General features: G+C 40.7%; 1 protein-coding gene across 1 annotated transcript in view; it reads left to right on the top strand.

The window, feature by feature from the left end:
- Positions 1–19,702, top strand: part of rxfp2a (relaxin family peptide receptor 2a) — a gene marked incomplete at its 3' end in the record, with an annotated part of 47,496 nt that overhangs the window by 20,252 nt on the left and 7,542 nt on the right. The window contains 9 exon segments of the mRNA XM_080867062.1: positions 491–562; positions 8,029–8,103; positions 8,464–8,535; positions 11,286–11,357; positions 11,699–11,773; positions 14,145–14,216; positions 14,517–14,588; positions 14,700–14,929; positions 19,456–19,601. Of these exon segments, the coding sequence (XP_080723188.1) occupies positions 491–562; positions 8,029–8,103; positions 8,464–8,535; positions 11,286–11,357; positions 11,699–11,773; positions 14,145–14,216; positions 14,517–14,588; positions 14,700–14,929; positions 19,456–19,601 (886 nt within the window).

Here is a 19,702-nt window from a genome sequence, read left to right as displayed (position 1 = left end):
GTCACAAATACGAATACATGGTAGCAAGGAGACTGTGTTAAAAAAAAGTTATCCAAAGACTGCAACATTTTGTTAATTTTGCTTTTAATTTTAAAGGTTGAGATGCAAAAGTTGTCCATTTGATCCACAGGTTGGAAACAAATCCACTAGCTGGATATAAAATTATTTATTTAAGCAGCAGAGTGGAGAAGTGGAAATGGTGCAAAAATAACAAGTTTAAACGGTGCACAGATGTGTGGATTGAGCTTTTTTTCTACCCGTGAAATCTTACTTGACTCAAGTAGTTTTTTCCCTTCTTTCTAAATTCTTCTGTAAAACACAAGAGCTAATGTTGTACTGTATGCTGCTATTGTGAAATACTGAAAATCACATTTGTTTAAAAATCATATTGGGTCACATTTGTAACACTTATCTAAAGAAATTGTAATCACCAATGACTTATTTAATGCAATTAAGCAGTCAAACTGGGTAATCTTGTTTTGTGTGTCAGGATGTTGGACCATAACCCGCTAAGCAGCTTGTCCCAGGACACCTTCACTGGGCTCCAGTCTCTCATGTATTTGTGAGTTGCATTTTTCTTTTAATATTATGTAATAATTTTGACTTGGATTTGTTTCTAGTCTAGGTCTACTCTGAGGTCTTCACTTACAAAATCAAAAGTCTTAAACTCTTGCAAACCTGAAAGCACTCAGTAGGAAAATAAACCTTACTTTGCAGCACATGTAAAAAAAAAAGTGTTTATCATCTTACAAAAGTAATATCGTGCATTGCACTGAACTTTACTTATCTTTAAATATGCTACAATGCAAGCTATTTGCAAGAGGAAAGGTGAGAGTAAATCTATGATTAATGTTAAGAATTAAGTTTAATGCATGTTTAACTTCATATTACTGTTGCTTATGAGGGAGCTAGCATGCAGTACGGAGGCCTGTCAGGACAAAAATGAAGCCGCTAATTCCAGTGCACTTCAGATCACTTTGAGGTTTTCATCATCTGGAATCTTTCACTTTGATAGTTGTGTAATATCTTCCATATTCTTGGTTTCTACGCCCACTCATTTTATTCATTAGTCAAAAACCGGCCTGGCTTTAAGTGATGCAGAACAAGGTTTGTCTCTAAGAGTAGAGAACTTTCAAAATAATTGATGTTATGAATATAAGAAATATGAGATAACTATTGTTCTTGTAGTTTCATTTCCACTGAAGTCACAGCAAAGTGGATTCAGCCTCTCTTTTTATTTTGCTCAGTAGCAGTTACATGTTTTTGATTATCAACAACAATTTCATGGATTAACAGAATTTTTTTGTTTCCTTTTATTTTTTTCATGCTCACTAAAATATTTTTGAATGTTTGCCTCTGCCACTGGTTTCTCTCAAGACTTGTACCAACGATGATGTTTCATCTTTTATTTTGGGTTTTTATGAATGTCTTACAACAGGCATTGATTTTGTCACATAATGCTGGTTCAAGGACCTAAATGCAGACTCGGGAGATAAAATCATCAAACAAAAGGCAAACTTCTTATTGAAGGTGGTGGCAGGGCACATTGGGACAAAAATGAAATCCAAATTCTTCAAACAAGCAGTGACACAGCGATGATTCAACAGACACAGTGAGAAAGACTTCAAGGAAAGACGAGTCTATTTATACACATACGCATACTCTAAGGTCATCAGGGTAAGTGAAAGCAGAAGGTAAACAAGACACAGTTTGAAGACAATGAAGTCAGCGAGACAAGAGGAAGGAAGTAAAACTAAACTCAAGACACGGGACAAATAACTGCCCAAACAAAATGGAAAGTTAGAAACAATAACTAAACAGAGAAATGCAGACAAATAAATACACTTGACATGAAACACTAAAGGATTAAAAAACAACCTCTAATACAAACCAAAATGAGAGTTAAGAGCAAAACAAAATAAACGCTATAACCAAACTAAGAACTGATGATCGAAGATTTTAGTAAACAAGGCCAAATATTCCAAAGAGTCCAATATCCTGGGCCATGACACACTTCTGATTAACTAAGCTGAATTTAGGGCAGCTGATAGTAGGCTAACTAATCCACATTGAGGCCTGGCTTAATTTGAGCTTAGTCTGTGAAACCAGCCATTTAAGGGAGGGAAGAAAGACTGTGACAGGAAGTTTTGTCATATTCCTTTGAACAACCGTTTTACCTACTTTCACTTAACCCCTTGAACTCAACACAGAGATATAGTGGTAGAAATGTGAATACTGGAGTAAAGTGATGACAAGTAACACGCTTAACTTCGTTATTCATGACTCACAGACTACTTTAATCATATTTTAATATACTTTCTGAAACCTGAGCTGTCGTTTGGGAAGTATTTTTAATTTCTCCCAGCTGTTTGGGTTTAGTTGGATCAGATAATGTAAAAAATAAAAAAATCATAATCTTTTAACAGATATTAAGTCATCTTATGGGGACAATGGCTTAATATCAACAAAGTATTAAACACTTTACTGAGCAGGATGACGTATAAGGTGCAGAAAAGCCAAAACGTTATGTACCCATATGACGCAGGGTCTCAGGAGGTCAGGTCCTAAAGCCCTGGATTAATTTACACTAGGTAATGCTCAATCTCTCTTTACCTATTTTCCGCCCATCGTTCCCTTTAGATTAATTCCTTCTACTCTGTCCACTCTGACTCATAGACCTGGCCTAGCTCAACCCTAGCTGCTGCTCTTTCCACGACATGAGAACGTGATTTTGGTTCTCACAATACAATTTCTTGGAAATCAACTTCAGACCCGTCACCCTGAGCTGCATCTGCTTGGCTCATTCTCTGCATGTTTTCTTAAATCCAACCACAACAGGTATCCGTCTCACGAAATAACCCTTTTAATGTTTATGTTTCAGACATAAAATGTGTTCTCACTCCACCTGCCTCCTCAAAGAGTGTTTGCACTTCCACGGAGGGACTGTTAGACGGGGATGACCATATGTCTCTCATTTGATTCCCCATTCATCTTTGGAATCAGAGTCCCTTGTCCTTACTGCCCGCTGAAGTGTTGCCACCCAAAATATTAAACATTGTTTTGATATGGAAACTGTTTCAGAGTTGAGGTCTGCCTGTGCCATAATTCTTAAGCAAATAGGGATTTTTTTTACTCCACATAGTTAAAACCCCATCAGCTACCATTTATATAGCTGGCTCAATGTCTGATTTTTTTTTCTTTTGTTCATCTCAGCATCAGCAGAGATTTGAAGAAAGAAAATTACAGTGAACAGTTTGGTACATCCATTCTGTTATTGTTTGGCAGTGCAGTTGTGAGCATATGTCATTCCTGCCTTGGAAGAACTTATGTATCTAGCATATTTCTTGAGGAATGAAGCACGCTTCTCATTGGTTAGAGGGAAGTCAGTTTGACACAACTGTCCAAGTCCAGAACTGGCAAAACATCCCTACACTTGAATATTGGTGTTACTAAAGGACAAGATCAGAGAGGCTAAGGACAATTACAGGAGGAAGCTGGAGTGGAAACTCCAGCAGAACAGCATGAGAGAGGTGTGGAGGGGCATGAAGACCATCACTGGATTCAGGCCAACCAACAGCAGGGGAGCTGAGGGAGGTGAGAATAGAGCCGACGAGTTGAATCTGTTTTTCAATAGATTCGACACCACAGTGTCTGCTCCCACCCCCACAACCTCACCTGCAGTCAGCCTGGAATCCAGAGCCACACCACTGTGCCAGCCTCTCTCTTCACATGTTGCCTCCTGTGAGATTCCTGACACCCCTCCCCCACCCATCACCTTCACTCAATACCAGGTTGAGATGCAAATGAGGAGACTTCACTCAGGCAAGTCTGCTGGACCAGACGGAGTGAGTCCCCTTGTCCTCAAGGCCTGTGCCCCCCAGCTGTGTGGAGTCTTTCATAAACTGTTTATGCTGAGTCTGAGTCTGCAGAGGGTCCCGGTGATGTGGAAGACATCATGCCTCGTCCCTGTACCAAAGACGCCTCGTCCCAGTGGCCCCCAGGATTACAGGCCCGTGGCACTGACCTCCCACATCATGAAGACCCTGGAAAGGCTCATCCTGGACCAGCTGCGACCCATAGTAAGACCACATCTGGATCCCCTTCAGTTCGCTTATCAGCCTCGTCTCGGAACAGAGGACGCCATCATCTACCTGCTCAATCGTGTCTACACCCATCTGGACCAGCCGGCGAGCACTGTGAGGGTCATGTTTTTTGACTTTTCCAGTGCTTTCAACACCATCAGGCCGACCCTCCTGGGTGATAAGTTAGCAGCGATGCAGGTGGATGCTTCTCTGGTGTCCTGGATTGTTGATTACCTGACAGGAAGACCACAATATGTACGTCTCCCACAGTGTGTGTCTGACAAGGTGATTAGCAACACAGGGGCACCACAGGGGACTGTCCTCTCCCCCTTCCTCTTCACCCTCTACACCACAGACTTCAGCCACTGCACAGAGACCTGCCATCTTCAGAAGTTTTCTGATGACTCTGCGGTGGTTGGATGCATCAGCAGGGATGATGAGACAGAGTACCGGGCTGTGGTCGACTCCTTTGTCACGTGGTGTGAGCAGAATCATCTGCAGCTCAACGTGGCAAAGACCAAGGAACTGATCGTGGACTTCAGGAAGACCAGGAAACACTTGACCCCTGTTTCAATCCAGGGGGTCAGTGTTGACATTGTGGAGGACTATAAATACCTTGGAGTACACATTGACAATAAACTGGACTGGGCTAAAAACACCACAGCACTTTACAGGAAGGGCCAGAGTCGTCTCTATTTTTTGAGGCGACTGAGGTCCTTCAACATCTGCCAGAAAATGCTGAGGATTTTCTATGAGTCTGTGGTGGCCAGTGCGATCCTCTATGCTGTTGCATGCTGGGGGAGCAGGCTGAGGGTCGCAGATGCCAACAGACTTAATAAACTGATCCGTAAGGCCAGCAATGTTGTGGGGATGGAGCTGGACTCCCTCAAGGTGGTGTCGGAGAGGCGGATGCTGTCCAAGATAAAGACAATGTTGGATAACACCTCCCACCCACTCCATGACATGTTGGTCAGTCACAGGAGCTCGTTCAGTGAGAGACTGAGATTACCGAAAAGCACCACTGAACGACACAGGAAATCATTCCTGCCTGTGGCCATCTCCCTGTACAACGCATCCACTTAACACACTGTTTGCTGCTACAACTACACATGTTTCTTTTCCAAATATTTATTTATAAGTGACTTATGTATGTATGTATGTATATATATGTATATATTGTACTATTCTTAGTTAGCGTATTGTCTGTCTTGTCTTAATGTTGGTTTAAAATGGAGCACTGTAACAAAAAATAATTTCCCCCAGGGATCAATAAAGTATTCTGATTCTGATTCTGCTTCTGATTCCTACCACCTCATTTCAGTGTGGGCTTGATGCGCTGCCATATCATTCTCTGTCTTGTACATCTCAGACTTCTATTACTGGCAGAAACCAAAAACTTGGTTTCATCAGAAAACTGAGTTTTCCAGTCATCCGTGGTGAAATGCGGATATGTCTAAGCCAGGGCTGCCCAATCCCAGTCCTCGAGAGCTACTATCCTGCAGCTTTTAGATGCATCCCAACTCCAACACAGCTGAATCAAATGGTTTGATTACCTCTTCAGCATGCCATCGTGTTTGGCAAAGGCCTGATAACAAGCCATTCATTTGATTTGGGTGTGTGGGAACAAGGATGCATCTAAAAGCTGCAGGACGGTAGCTCTCGAGGACCGGGATTGGGCACCCCTGGTCTAAGCCCACCCAAAGCATCTGGACATGTGTTCCTTTCCCGAGAAGTGATTTAGAAGAGACCTTTTTCTATCACTGATGAGAAGCTTGATGTGTATCTTCTTTGAGGTCATAGCATTTTGGTCTCTCCGGCCATGCTTTGGATAAAAATGCTCCAGTTTCAACCCCTTGTTTTATAGCAGGTGAACAATGGCTGCAAGATCATTTAGTTAATTAGCCTCTAATAAATGTAATACATCCACCTGTGTGATATGAACAAAAGATACAACTCAAGGAACTGTAAGCTTTTAGATAAAACAGGTCCGTGCAAAACAATCAAGCTTCAACTTCATGGAGAGAAAAAAAATACTCAGAATTTCTGATTTTCTCAGCAAAGATGTACCTGTAACTTTATTTTGAAAGGTTCGTGGGTGGACATTCTTTTGTACATGCAAATATACTTACTAGAGATGGACTGATCCGATATTACATATCGGTATCGGTCTGATACTGACGTAAATTACTGGATCGGATATCGGAGAGAAATAAAAAATGTAATCCGATCCATTAAATATCAAAAAAGCACCACACAAAACTTTCGACACGGCGTAACTCTCCTCATAACCGTACCACGTTGGAGCAGTGTGCTCACGTGATAGAGCGGCTTTGTGTATTTGTAGCTTCGCTACCAAACCAGCATTTCATCTCCGAGGAAGTGATCCAGAGAGAAGTAAAGCAAGTGTGTAAGTTCATCTCTGAATGTTTGTAAAGCATTCCCGCGTTAAGCTTAACAACCCATATATGGAGCGACTGCCTCTTCTCTCCCCCTCCCTCTCCTGCTGCTACTTCAATCATGAAACTGCTTAATGATCAGCTGATCGGCTTTTCTGTCGCGAGTCCGTCTCTCTTGTTTGTTTATCTCCCACTTTGCACCAGAAAGAGGAAACCAGCGGCTGAATAACAGAAGCACGTTTAAGCTTGATAATCTGTTGTTAAAATTTATTTAATATTACTTTCTAGACCAGGATCCTTTTCTATGCAGCTGATGGCTGGTAACTGTGCAGGGGATCTAGCAAAGTTTAGCCAGGGGGGCCGATAGGACATGAACAGGGAGAAGGGGGCACAAAGACATACTTTTCTTTCTTATTCTCATTTAAAATGTCTAGCTTTTATTAAATAATTATCTGAATCTTACACCCAAAGTTTTAATTTGATGTAAAATGTAAATAAGTCCATTACTGTATATAGTAACTATTAAGTCTAATATACCCTAGTAAGCTATATTACTTTTTCCTTTGGGGAGGTACCATCTGTGCAGTCTGCAGTTCTGTTAAAGAAAGATGTTGAATCTATTTAATAATTCTTGAAAAATAATTTATTTCTGTGCATTTTCTTTCACACTGCATCAAATTAAGGTTGATTACGTCGATTAAGCATCATGAGGTGGAGGGTGGTTCCTTATTTTTTTTGTTTGTTTTTTTTGTTTTGTTTTTTTGCTGGGAGTTTTAGAGCCCTATTAGTTAGGTTGCTTACTCTTTAAAATACCAGAATAGGGAGGATGGAGTAGGTTTAAGTTTATTAGATTGATCAGTATTGCTGAACTATGAAATATTTTGGGTGCAGTGCATTTTTTGCATACAGATATAACAGAATAGCTTTAGTGTTTGTTTGTTTTTTTGTTTTTTTTAACTTAAGTATGAACTTATACAAAAAGCAGCAAGATATTAAAAAAACGTTTTATTGATTAAAAAACACATTATGTCGGATTCATATTGGTATCGGCCGATATCCAAATTTATGATATCGGTATCGGACATAAAGTGCTATCGTGCCATCTCTAATACTTACCTTTCAAAATGTATATAAAAGTTCCTGGGACATAATTTAATAACATCCCAAAGTCATATAAACTGTGTGATAATGTCGTGTATACACTAACTTTTCTTTTTAGAATTTACAGCCTGCCTTGCTGGTGAAATAACAGCCTGTACATAAACAAAGATAATAAAGTTATGAGTCAAGTATATGACATGTGAACATTTTTCCATGCAAACATGTTGCTGCTTCATGCTGTCTGTCTGACTTTTGACTCACTTTTGCTTGACTGACCCCCGATCCTACACTCTGAGGATCAGCACATTTATATATGGATGACAAGAAGTCCAGGAGTAAATTGGCCCTTAAAAGTCACAGTCTAAGCCTTACATCTGTTTAGTAGTCACTCTACAACTCTGTTCAGTCCTATTTAGTTTTGCGATTAAATGTCTTCCTCCCCCCTTCAGGTCCATGGTGAACACTTCACTGCAGCAGCTTCCTCATCCAAGCTTCTGTCAACACATGCCTGCCTTGGACTGGCTGTGAGTGAGAGTGTACTTGTGTGCATGCAGGTGTGTAGTGCATGTGATGTTAGTGCACTAAAAAGTGTAGCAGTTATGCTGATGTGTGTTTGTCCTTGTTTGCATATATAAATAACAAATTAAACTGGTATTATAGAGGTGATACTGAGTTGCATGACGGTTTGAGTCAGCCGATATCTCTGGGGTTGCTCAGATTTGCTTTATTTTTTTCTGAGCAGATTAAGTGCAAGAAAAAATATTCCATTTATTTTTTCTTTCATAACTTTTACCAAAGATCTATGAAAATTACACCCTTATATTTGTATGTTTAGTAAATGTACATTTTTATTTTCCCTCTCCTCCTGTTTTCACTACTCTCAGGGATCTTGAGGGAAACCAGATTCAAACTCTTAACTACTCTATCTTAAAGACATGCAGCAAGCTTGAAGTTTTGTGAGTATCCTGCTTTATTAAAAGTTCAATAAGAATGCTGAAAGCTCAGGGTTTAAATCTGCGCACCACACAGAAAGTTTCCCAAAAGATAAGGTAACGAGAGGTGTTGTTTGATCTTCAGATGCTGCATATATACTCAGCAGCTACTTTGTTAGGTACACTTGTTGAACTACTCAATAACACAAATATCTAATCGGCCAAACAAATAGCCGCAACTCTGTGCATGTAGGCATGAAAACATGGTCAAGACGACCTGCTGAAGTTCAAATGAATGTCACGAGGCTGAAGAAGTCACTTGAATGAGTGACAAAACGTTTCTCCCACTGAAAACACTATGCCCAGATGAACATAATCAAGTTTTTAGGATGTCTAAAGAAGACTGTAAAAATGTTGTCTGGTCTCATGAGTCATGATTTCTGTTGCAACATCTGGATGTTAGCATTTGGCATTAACAACAAGAAAGCATGGATCCATCCTGCCTTGTGTCAAAGCTCGGGTTAGTGGTGGAATAGTGTTGGGGATATTTTCTTGGCACACGTTGTGTCCCTTCAGACCAGTGGAGCATTGTTTAAACACAACAGCCTACCTGAGTATTGTTGCTGACCATGACCACAGTGCACCCATCTTCTCATGGCTCAGATCACTTCGAACTGGTTTCTTGGACATGGCCTCTCAACATCTCAACCCAGTAGAGCAGGTGTTTCAAACACAATGGCCCAACAAAGACAAAACTATGCATAAGACAAGACCCCCCCCCCCCCCCCCCCCCCCCCCACAGCCATTCAAATTAGTAGATAAACAATTAAATAAAAAGTTTGTGTCTTTCATTTTTTTGCATTTTACAAAGTGTCCACAGTAAAAAGAATCACTTGTTGAAATGTTGCTCGTGTCAGAACTATAACAGAATGTGATATAGATACAATATTACAGCTGTTGCATTGTTAGTCTACAGCAAGTGTTAGTTAAGTGTAATGAGGATGTGTTTGTGCATGTTTAATATATCTCTGAGGTCTCAGTTGTGCCTAAACGCAGTTAATGTTGTGTTTACAGGAAATACATTAGAAATGATGGACTTTTCATATATCAATGCAGTTAGTTAATCATCCTTAAGGGACTTAAGTGGCTTAAGTTTTTAGAAAATCTCCCACTTTAATCCTTTAATTATGTTTTATTCATTTTATTTTATCTGTTCATCTAAGTTTATCTCCTGTTCTCTCCCCTTGGCGCGCCCACCCTCAGACACACTTGTTTTCTTTTTATTTATTTCATTAATTAACAAAACAAATTCTGCTGTGCAATCAGATCTTTAAGAAATTGGTCAAACAAGCATAGAAATAGAAATTGGCGCAACTAAATGTGACTATCAGGCCTGGCCTAAACTTGCTTGGAAACTTGGCTCAGGCCAAAAATTACACTGTGGTAGGCAGGCCTGCTGATCTTGGCTTAATTAGGCTTCTCACCAGCTCTTTTCCTGCAGTCATACTTGGAGTTGGCCTCGGCATGCAATCATGTCACTAGACCCAATAGCTCTGGAGAATATGCTTAAGTAAAGCTTTTCCTGGGCACATTGTGCTCTTCATTTATTTTTATCCCAGATGTGGAGGGCCACTGGGTTAAATAGGACATAAACAGAAATTAATGCTCTGGGTTTTAGTCTGCCAGGTTATTATTCCAGGTCCGTCACTACCATGTGATAGTGAGCTTGTGGGATGGCACCTATTCATTCACTTGTCACCACATCTGCCAGAACACCATGTCTGTTGATTCAACTATAGGGTCAGTGGATTGTGTATATGGATCTTTTGCTTCCCACTGTCAACACGATCACCTCATACACCAACAGAAGCCAGACAAATGCCATACACTTAAATTGAACCCTTGTGTGGTGTTCGTATTTTTGTTACTCAGCCAGTGTTCATGGGTCTGGTGGACCCGCTAGAGTTTTGGCTTTCCAAATTAACACTATCAAACAATTTTATGTTAAATTACTCAACAGATGTTTACTTCATCCCAATTACAAGACATATGAACAGCAAACATGGTTAATTTTTTCCCTTTACCTTTGTTAGATCACATTTATGAATTAATGTGCTTCTCGTTTTTCTTTTATATAACATGTTATAAATAAATCAGTTATAATCAAGTGGAGTGAGTGGAAAGACACAACACATTTACACGTGAAAAAATAATTAATTGTTTAATTTTTCTTTTGAAAAAAACTGAACACGGGTCTCACAGACCCGAACACCATACAAGGGTTAAGCTCTTCCACTTCGGTGAGCCAAGTCGCAATCTCCTTGGTGGATGCTGCATCCCTGACCTCACCAAGGCTGCCGACTTGCTGTTTCACAAATGGCCCTGCAAAGCCCAACAGTAAAGCCTGTTGTTTTTAGGACCTATCAGAGCAGCTCATGTGCCTCAGAGGAGGTTAAACTGAGATCTAGACAGAAGTGCAATCAAGGTTTGTTTCAAATGAATGCATGTGCGGCATTTTTAAACTCCACAAATAAAAACACAACATAGGGCTGAGAGGAGATGAGCCATGAGGTTTGGCAGTGAAATGAGCTGAATTAGAGGAAAGGATTCACACGAAGTTCAGTGAGTACGGAGGCCTAAGCAGGGTCATGCAAACTTTGAGGACATGGTTAAGACTGACTAAAGTAAATGAGATTGTATCCATTTATACCAGTTTTCCAACAGCACTTTGCAGCTCTCTGCATGGTTTCTGACAGCAGCTCTGCCTTCTTCAGGTTACTGATAGACAACAGGATTAGGACAATTCCCGAAAACACCTTCCAGTCTCTGTGGAAGCTGGCCGAACTGTGAGTAAGAGCATATTCACAGAAAGCCAGTAAAACCATGTCAAAATAAATAAATAAATATACACCACTGTCTTCAAGTTCACTCAAAGAGATTCTGGTGAGGCTGGTGTTAGAGAGGTTTTGTTCTGATGAGATATGAAGTGTCAGGGATGAGTAAGAAAAGAAACCTGTGTAGAATTTCATGCAAACATTATGTATCTGCACATTTATTTAAAGCCTTTGCTGTTTTCTATGCATGTTTACGCTGTCCATGTTTGGAATTGAATGAGAAAAATGTAAATGTGCTATAAAATGAGTCAGGAGGTTTAATTTTTCCCTTGTTTCTCTTTCATCCTCTTTAGGGATCTGTCTAGGAACAGGATTAGGGAGCTGCCAAAAAACACCTTCAAGAGTCTCTCCAATTCCCTCCTTAAACTGTGAGTAAATGATAGTGTGGAAAATCATTCGTCATTATGTGGGTTTTGTAACAGGACTGAATTAGGACAAGGTCTAAAGTAGGATTAAGAAAAAATAACTTTGTGAAGGTTTCTGAGAATGTGACTTATTCTTAGTGGGATACATGGTGGCTGTAATCAGATGCAGAATAAAACTATTTTTGTTGGAAGCTCTGAAAGAAAGAATTTATAATGTAAAAGAAAAATCAATCACGAAACTGTTGCATTGAGTTAAAATAATAAGTGCAAGCATCATATTTTTAGATAAACTGAGTTTATTTATGTGCCAATTCTATATAATCCTCCATTAATCCTCTTACTTCATTTTCATTTAGTGGTATTTTGAGCTTCTTTTCCACTGTGTGAGAGGAAAATGATATATAGTAATGTAACATAAGAAATATTTACAAACTGAAGACAGGCAGTAAAATCCTGCATCAAACTGCAGTATGTAGTAGGGTTTTTTTGTACTTGATATTTAAGTATTACTTCACTGTATGTGACCCACAATGTATGATGACTTTGACTTCTCTGATGTAGCGGTTTCAAAGGCTCATCAAATCAAATATGATACACTCAGCGTTACAAGGTTAACTCTGATCGTCCGTGTAACTCACAGTTTTAGAGCTGCTCCTCGTATGCATTGTGTCGTGCATTAAGGCATATGGACTGTTTTGATTTTGTAGTGTTAATTGTATGTATAAAATGTCTCAGCCTTTTCTATGCATACTCAAATCTTCCACTTATTACGTAAAAACAACATTTCTGTACTTTTGCCTCTTAGTGCTGAAGGGAAAAAATGTATCAAAATGAATGAACTTTGAGACAAACCTGTTTATGAGCAGCAGCTGAAGACCTTTTTTTGGGAAAGGAGGGGCCAGGACTGGAGATGCTGTCAGTCAGAGTAACAGCGCATGAATAATTGCTTTCATAAAACTATTGCGCTCCAGTTGGTCCGCTGGCTCCGTGTGTGTGTGTGTGTGTGTGTGTGTGTGTGTGTGTGTGTGTGTGTGTGTGTGTGTGTGTGTGTGTGTGTGTGTGTGTGTGTGTGTGTGTGTGTGTGACTCCCTAACGATCACTAGCTAAGACTTAACTAGAACAATGAGATTAGGCTATTTTCCACAGCACGAGCTATCCATGGAAATGCTTTTGAGTCTTGTTGATCCCACACCTCACAGGAAAGAGACAGGCGGAAAAGGCGGATTAGGGGTCTGCTATTTGAATCACTCGCATCACAGAAGAATTGCTGTTTATTGAGACTTTTGGGACAATCTGCTGCCCTCATTCGATGTCACATAATGCACATACAGTAACACATCCAATGGAGTGCATCCCCCTTTCAGTGACAAAACGGGCCTGGCCCATCAAGGGTTGGACTCGACTAGACCCCGGAAGGTGTGCTGTGGTATCTGGCACCAAGATGTTAGCAACAGATCCTTCCATCGTGTAAACTGTGAGGTGGCGCTTCCATGGATCAGACTTATTTCTCCAGCACATCCTACAGGTGCTCGATTGGATTGAGATCTTAGGAATTTGGAGGCCATGTGAACACCTCAAACTCATCGTTGTGCTACTTTTTGCTTTTTGGTGCCCTGCAGTGGACACACTGGGTCCAAAAAGCAGCATGGTCAACATGGGTACCATGAATGATCTGTGAAAATGCAGCACAATACACAACAAACTGTGATGCACAGTATATTCTGACATGTTTTCATCAGTTTGCAGTACAACAGCTCATATGTTGGATCGGACCACACAAGCCAGCCTTCGATTCCCACGTGCATCAATGACCCTGCTGCTGGTTCACCACTGTTCTTTCGTTGAACCACTTGGGATAGATAGTGACCACTACAGACTGGGCACACCTCAAAAAAGCTGCTCTGACCCAGTCGTCAACCCATTACAGTTTGGCCCTCGTCAAACTCGCTGAAATCCCTACGCTTGCCCTTTTTTTTTTCTTGGAAGTGCAGGCTGATCTCACAGATCACTGCTGTCACTTCAAAAGCTGTCCATCGTGAAGTGACTTACAAAGCAGGAAAAAATGTATTATGTCAAAGTATCAAAATATGCTATTGCACAGATCTATCCTGCCATTGCTCATTGCAACATTTCTGGCTTGTAGTTATTCAGGCCCTCTAAAGAAGACTTTAAATCTACTCTAAACTATGTAATCTGAGCAGGGGGAAAAGTGCAGAAAGCATTCTGTATCTAATGTCAGGTGTAATTGGACACAGACCTGTTTTTTTACTTGTTTTAAACAATCAAGGATGTCAGGAATGTACTGTCATTTGGCCATTTGTTATATTTCATGTTGACAGGCTTTGTTGTGTTTATCATCTGTTTCTTGTTTCAGAAATATCTCCCATAATCCTCTCCTCCGTATTCATCCAAGCCATTTCCACCACCTGACACATCTTCAGTCTCTGTAAGTACTCTGACATATACACGTTTGCCTGTTTTTATACATGTGAGGACCTTTATTGCCCTGAGCCTCAAACATCACAACTACATGCTTAATTTTAATAACTTTCCTCTAAATGTTATTCTAACCTCAATCATGAATACTAGTTTAAATCTTCAAACACTTCTTTGAAGTCATCTGGGACTCTCCAGAATATCTTTCTAATGCATTAATGGCTTCTTCACTTTGATGTCTTAATGCTGAAATTGGTCTTCAGAGTTTGCTGTAGTCTAGTGCGGTGGTGAAATCTGTTATTTCCTACAGAGCGCTGGAGGGAATTGAGATCGCAGATATTCAGACTAAGGTGTTCCTTCCCATGAAGAACCTCTCCCACATGTATGTGTAACACACAGCCGTCACTTCAGAAGAACCAGCATGTTTTGTCATCTCTTCTTTGTCGGTTGTGTTTTTGTTTGTTTTTTACAATTTTTCTCTTTTCTCTACAAGCTATTTCAAGAAGTTTCAGTACTGTTCCTATGCACCTCATGTGAGGTCCTGTAAACCCAACACAGATGGCATCTCTTCTTTTGAGGACCTCCTGGCTAACATGGTGCTGCGGGTGTCTGTCTGGGTCATGGCCCTCATCACCTGCTTTGGTAATCTGTTTGTCATCGGCATGAGGTCGCTGATTCGTGCTGAGAACAACCTGCATGCTGCCTGCATCAAAGTTCTCTGCTGTGAGTAACAACGTAGCACCGGGTGAGACAGTCTCGCAAAATAAAAGTACTTGTAAAAGCAGCAATAAATCTAAATGTCAAGCTGTTCTTTTGGAAAGTGAATAAGTCAGCTTAGCCTTGCTTCTATCCAATGAAACAGGATGAAGAAGTTTGTTATACTGGGATGGGATCAAACTGCTTGGAGACTTCCCAATCTACACACTTCTCCTTCATTCTCCTCTTTCACATTCCCTGTGCCTTTCTATGCCACTGTTGCAAAGCCTACTCCAAAAATGCAAAAACTGGGATGTTTTGTAAAGTGGAAATAAAAACAGAATGCAGAAATGAAATAAGGAAAAAGTTCCAGATAAACTATCAGCTCATTTTGAAATCGATGATAGCAAAATTTACCAGTGTATAGCATCCTGCCTTCATTTAACATCAGTCCATAAAAGTCTGGGACCTGAGGAAACCAGCAGCTGGACCTTTAGAAGTGTAGCCTTTTCCCATTCTTGTCTGACAGAGGACTCTAGCTACTCGGCAATCCTGGGTCTAATGCACCCTCATACCATTAGAGAGCCAGGCATCCATGTTTTCCAAAATGAATTTTAAATTTCAATTTGTCTGACCACAGAATAGTTTTCCGCTGTGCCTCAATCCACTTTAAATGACCTTTGACCCAGAGAAGATGGTAGCATTTCTGGATCATGTTCACATATGGCTTGTTCTTTGCATCATAGAGCTTTAAACCTTCTTGGATGGCACAATGAACTGTGTTCACAGACAGTGAAATCTGGAAGTGTTACTGAGCCCATGCAGGGATTTCCATGACAAAATCAAGTCTGTTTTTATTGCAGTGAAGTCTAAGGACCTGCAGATTATGGGCATCCAGGACTGATATTTTTTTCCAGATGCATCTTTTGATGATATTATGTACTGTAACTGGTGAGGTATCCAAAGTCTTCATAAATTTGCAGTGAGGAAAACTGTTCTAAAATTCTTCAATTTGTGTTTTTTTTTTTTTTACAGATTTGTGAACCTCTGCGCATCTTTACTTCTTAGAAACTCTGCCTCTCAGAGATGCTCTTTTTATACCCACTCATGTTTCTGATTTGCTGCCAGTGATCCCAATGAGTTGCAAAAAGTCTCTGCAGCTGTTTCTTTTTAGTATCACTTACTTTTGTTTTCTGTGTTCTGTTGTGAATAGCACGTCACTATGGGTTTATGAGATTGGTATTTGTGTTTACACAGGATCCCAACTTTTTCTGGATTTGGATTTGTAGTTTGCGTCTCCCCTCATGGTAAAAAGCTTCCCTCCCTGAGTCTGTTTCTACTTGAGGTTGCTTCCTCTTTAGAGGGAGTTCTTTCACCACTCTGTTGTCTATGGCTCGCTCATATGGGATTGTCCAATCAAACCATGGGATTGTGGCTATATTAGACTGTCTGGAGGCAAAATTGTTTCCACTTGGTTTGTTTCCAGAAGTAAAAACATGTTTAATTTTTTTTTTAAATTTAATGTCAGAAATCTAACAGCATTGTGTTAGAGAAAACAAAAACAAGAGACTAACTCACTAAGACTCTGAGATGGAGGGAAAAGGAAATGAAGATGTTTGCTGCAAACCATGCAGGTTTTTGGTTTTTTGTTCTGCTGTACTTCTTAAATTGTTTACTTTGTCTTATTTGTACATTATTTATGGAGCACCTTTTCTTTGGAGATTGCAGATAGTTGCTTCTTTAATGTGAGGAGCAGATTGTTCTTTTGTTTTTGTTTTTTTGTTTATTTACTCTGTCATTAATGAATAAGTAAAGAAACATAATCATCTAACTCAAGGACGGGCTTTCTAGGAACATTAAAAATTTGATATAATAGATTAGACGTGAGAAGCAAGTGGGCTTGAGTTCAGATCCTTGATTAATAAATGGAGGTCAATTTTGAATCTGTGAGAAATGCCTCTTAAAATGCAGTTGAGGTCCTGTCAGATCATTAAAGAAATTCACAGTCACTCAGAGATTGTTTGAGCAGACCCCCACCCCCCAAACCTCGGGTTGAGAGGTTTAACAATAAATATATCAAAATTTGTAGCTAGTTGTGAAACTTTAGCAGCTATAATGCATTTAACATCTCACTAAAATTGCATTTTTAATCCAGGGGTGTCTTTGGTTACAGGGAATCATGTTTTTACAGCGGTAATAACTTAGTGAAGAAGAGATTATTGTGCAGCTATTAGTAAGTATAAATTTAGATTGCCATAGTCTTCTTAAAATTAAGATGCTAGCCACAACGACTGAAAATATGCTTTACGTTTAATTTCTAATATTCTAATAAGTAATTACACAGGACACAGAGGGTTCATGTGGTACTCATAAATATACTTTGATTAGTGTGTGATTACATCTTCCAACAAATTGATCTGTTCTCAAAAATTCTGATTTTATCCATTAAAAATACAAAGGAGCATGCATCGGTTTGTGGAAGCCACCAACAACAACAGCTGGTTATAAGCTAACATCATGTATCCAAAAAATCACAGTTTCCTTCTCATAAACAGTTTGTTTATATTCTTGAACCATAGGGTAGCGTTTTTTCATGAGGTGTCCGTTAGAGCCACTATAAAGGAAGTTTCACTAATGTTAATGTTAATGACTAACAGCAGCTAACAACAGCATTTCCCAACAGAAAAGTTTAGCATATCTCAAACAACAATCACTTCAGTATCACTGTCATCAGACGTGAGCTTCACTGTCTCATCGACTCATATCGGACTCCTTTCACAAAGTTTTACAGCCTCCTAATAGACACCAAACAAACTGACAGCAGACTGACAGCCTACACTCCCTACAGATGAACAGACACCAGAGCTGTTTGTCCTAGAGTGGCCACCATACCTAAGATTATGCACTTGAATTGGGAGGGGTAAGAAAACAGTTGACTGCAATCTAGTGCATCTAGATCTAGTGGTGAGATTTTACACACAGTTTTAGTCAACGCTTACCTAATTTCTTTCCAGCCCACCTACACTGAACAAAAATATAAACGCAACACCTTTGTTACTGCTCCCATTCCCCATGGGATGGACGTAGAGACCTAAAATTCATTCCAGATACACAATATAACCATCCCTCCCAAACAGTGGTCACAAATCAGTCCAAATGTGTGGTAGTGGGCACATTTGCTATATTGAGATAATCCATCCCACCTCACAGGTGTGCCACATCAGGATGCTGATCTGACATCATGAGTAGTGCACAGGTGTACCTCAGACTGCCCACAACAAAAGGCCACCCTGGAATGTGCAGTTTTTTGCGCTATTGGGGGTCTGGGGACCCAGAACCGGTCAGTATCTGGTGTGACCACCATTTGCCTCATGCAGTGCAACACATCGTCGCATGGAGTCTATCAGATTGTCAATTGTGGCCTGTGGAATGTTGGTCCACTCCACTTCAATGGCTGTGCGAGGTTGTTGGATATTCGTGGAAACTGGTACATGCTGTCGTATACGCCGGTCAAGCACATCCCGAACATGCTCAATGGGTGACATGTCCGGTGAGTATGCTGGCCATGCAAGAACTGGGACCTTCTCAGCTGCCATCTGCCCTGAACAATGTGAACCATGATTCATCCGTGAAGCGCACACCTCTCCAACGTGCCAGACGCCATCGAATGTGAGCATTTGCCCACACAAGTTTGTTACGGCGACGAGCTGGAGTCAGGTCAAGACCCCGATGAGGACGACGGGCATGCAGTTGAGCATCCCTGAGACGGTTTCTGACAGTTTGTGCAGAAATTGTTTGGTTGTGCAAACCAATTGTTCCAGCAGCTGTCTGGGTGGCTGGTCTCAGACGATCTTGGAGGTGAACCTGCTGGATGTGGAGGTCCTGGGCTGGTGTGGTTACACGAGGTCTGCGGTTGTGAGGCCGGTTGGATGTGCTGCCATATTCTCTGAAACGCCTGTGGAGACGGCTTATGGTTGAGAAATGAACATTCAATGCACGGGCGACAGATCTGGTTGACATTCCTGCTGTCAGCATGCCAATTGCACGCTCCCTCATTGCTTGTGGCATCTGTGGCATTTTGCTGTGAGACAAAACTGCACATTCCAGGGTGGCCTTTTGTTGTGGGCAGTCTGAGGTACACCTGTGCACTACTCATGATGTCAGATCAGCATCCTGATGTGGCACACCTGTGAGGTGGGATGGATTATCTCAATATAGCAGATGTGCCCACTACCACACATTTGGACTGATTTGTGACCACTGTTTGGGAGGGATGGTTATATTGTGTATCTGGAATGAATTTTAGGTCTCTACGTCCATCCCATGGGGAATGGGAGCAAAAACAAAAGTGTTGCGTTTATATTTTTGTTGAGTGTATCTGCATATAGCAAGATCCATCCATGCTTGTGGTTCCATTAATCTTGCCTGTTGTGGTGACTTAAAAAATATTATGATACTGTTTTTGGGAAGGATGTAGCTGACAGATGGGCTTATAATCACACAGGGCACATCTGCCTGTAAATAGACTCATAGATGTCATCCTTATCATCCAGGTGCTGACTGCCTCATGGGCGTGTACCTGTTTTTTGTTGGCGTATCTGATGTAAAATTCCGCGGTCAGTACAACCGTAACGCCCTGCTGTGGATGGAAAGTGCGGAGTGTCGGACCATTGGATTCCTGGCCATGCTCTCCTCAGAGGTACTGCCCATGTATATATCACACTTCAACACACGCAAATATGCATGCAGATTGAGACAAACTGATCTGTACTGTAAAACTGACACATCACAAGGAGTTGC

The sequence above is a fragment of the Rhamphochromis sp. 'chilingali' genome, assembly GCF_963969265.1.
Source record: "Rhamphochromis sp. 'chilingali' genome assembly, chromosome: 19".
NCBI lineage: Eukaryota > Metazoa > Chordata > Actinopteri > Cichliformes > Cichlidae > Rhamphochromis > Rhamphochromis sp. 'chilingali'.
Note: the sequence above shows the minus strand (reverse complement) of the source record. Positions and strands in the feature narration are given on the sequence as shown.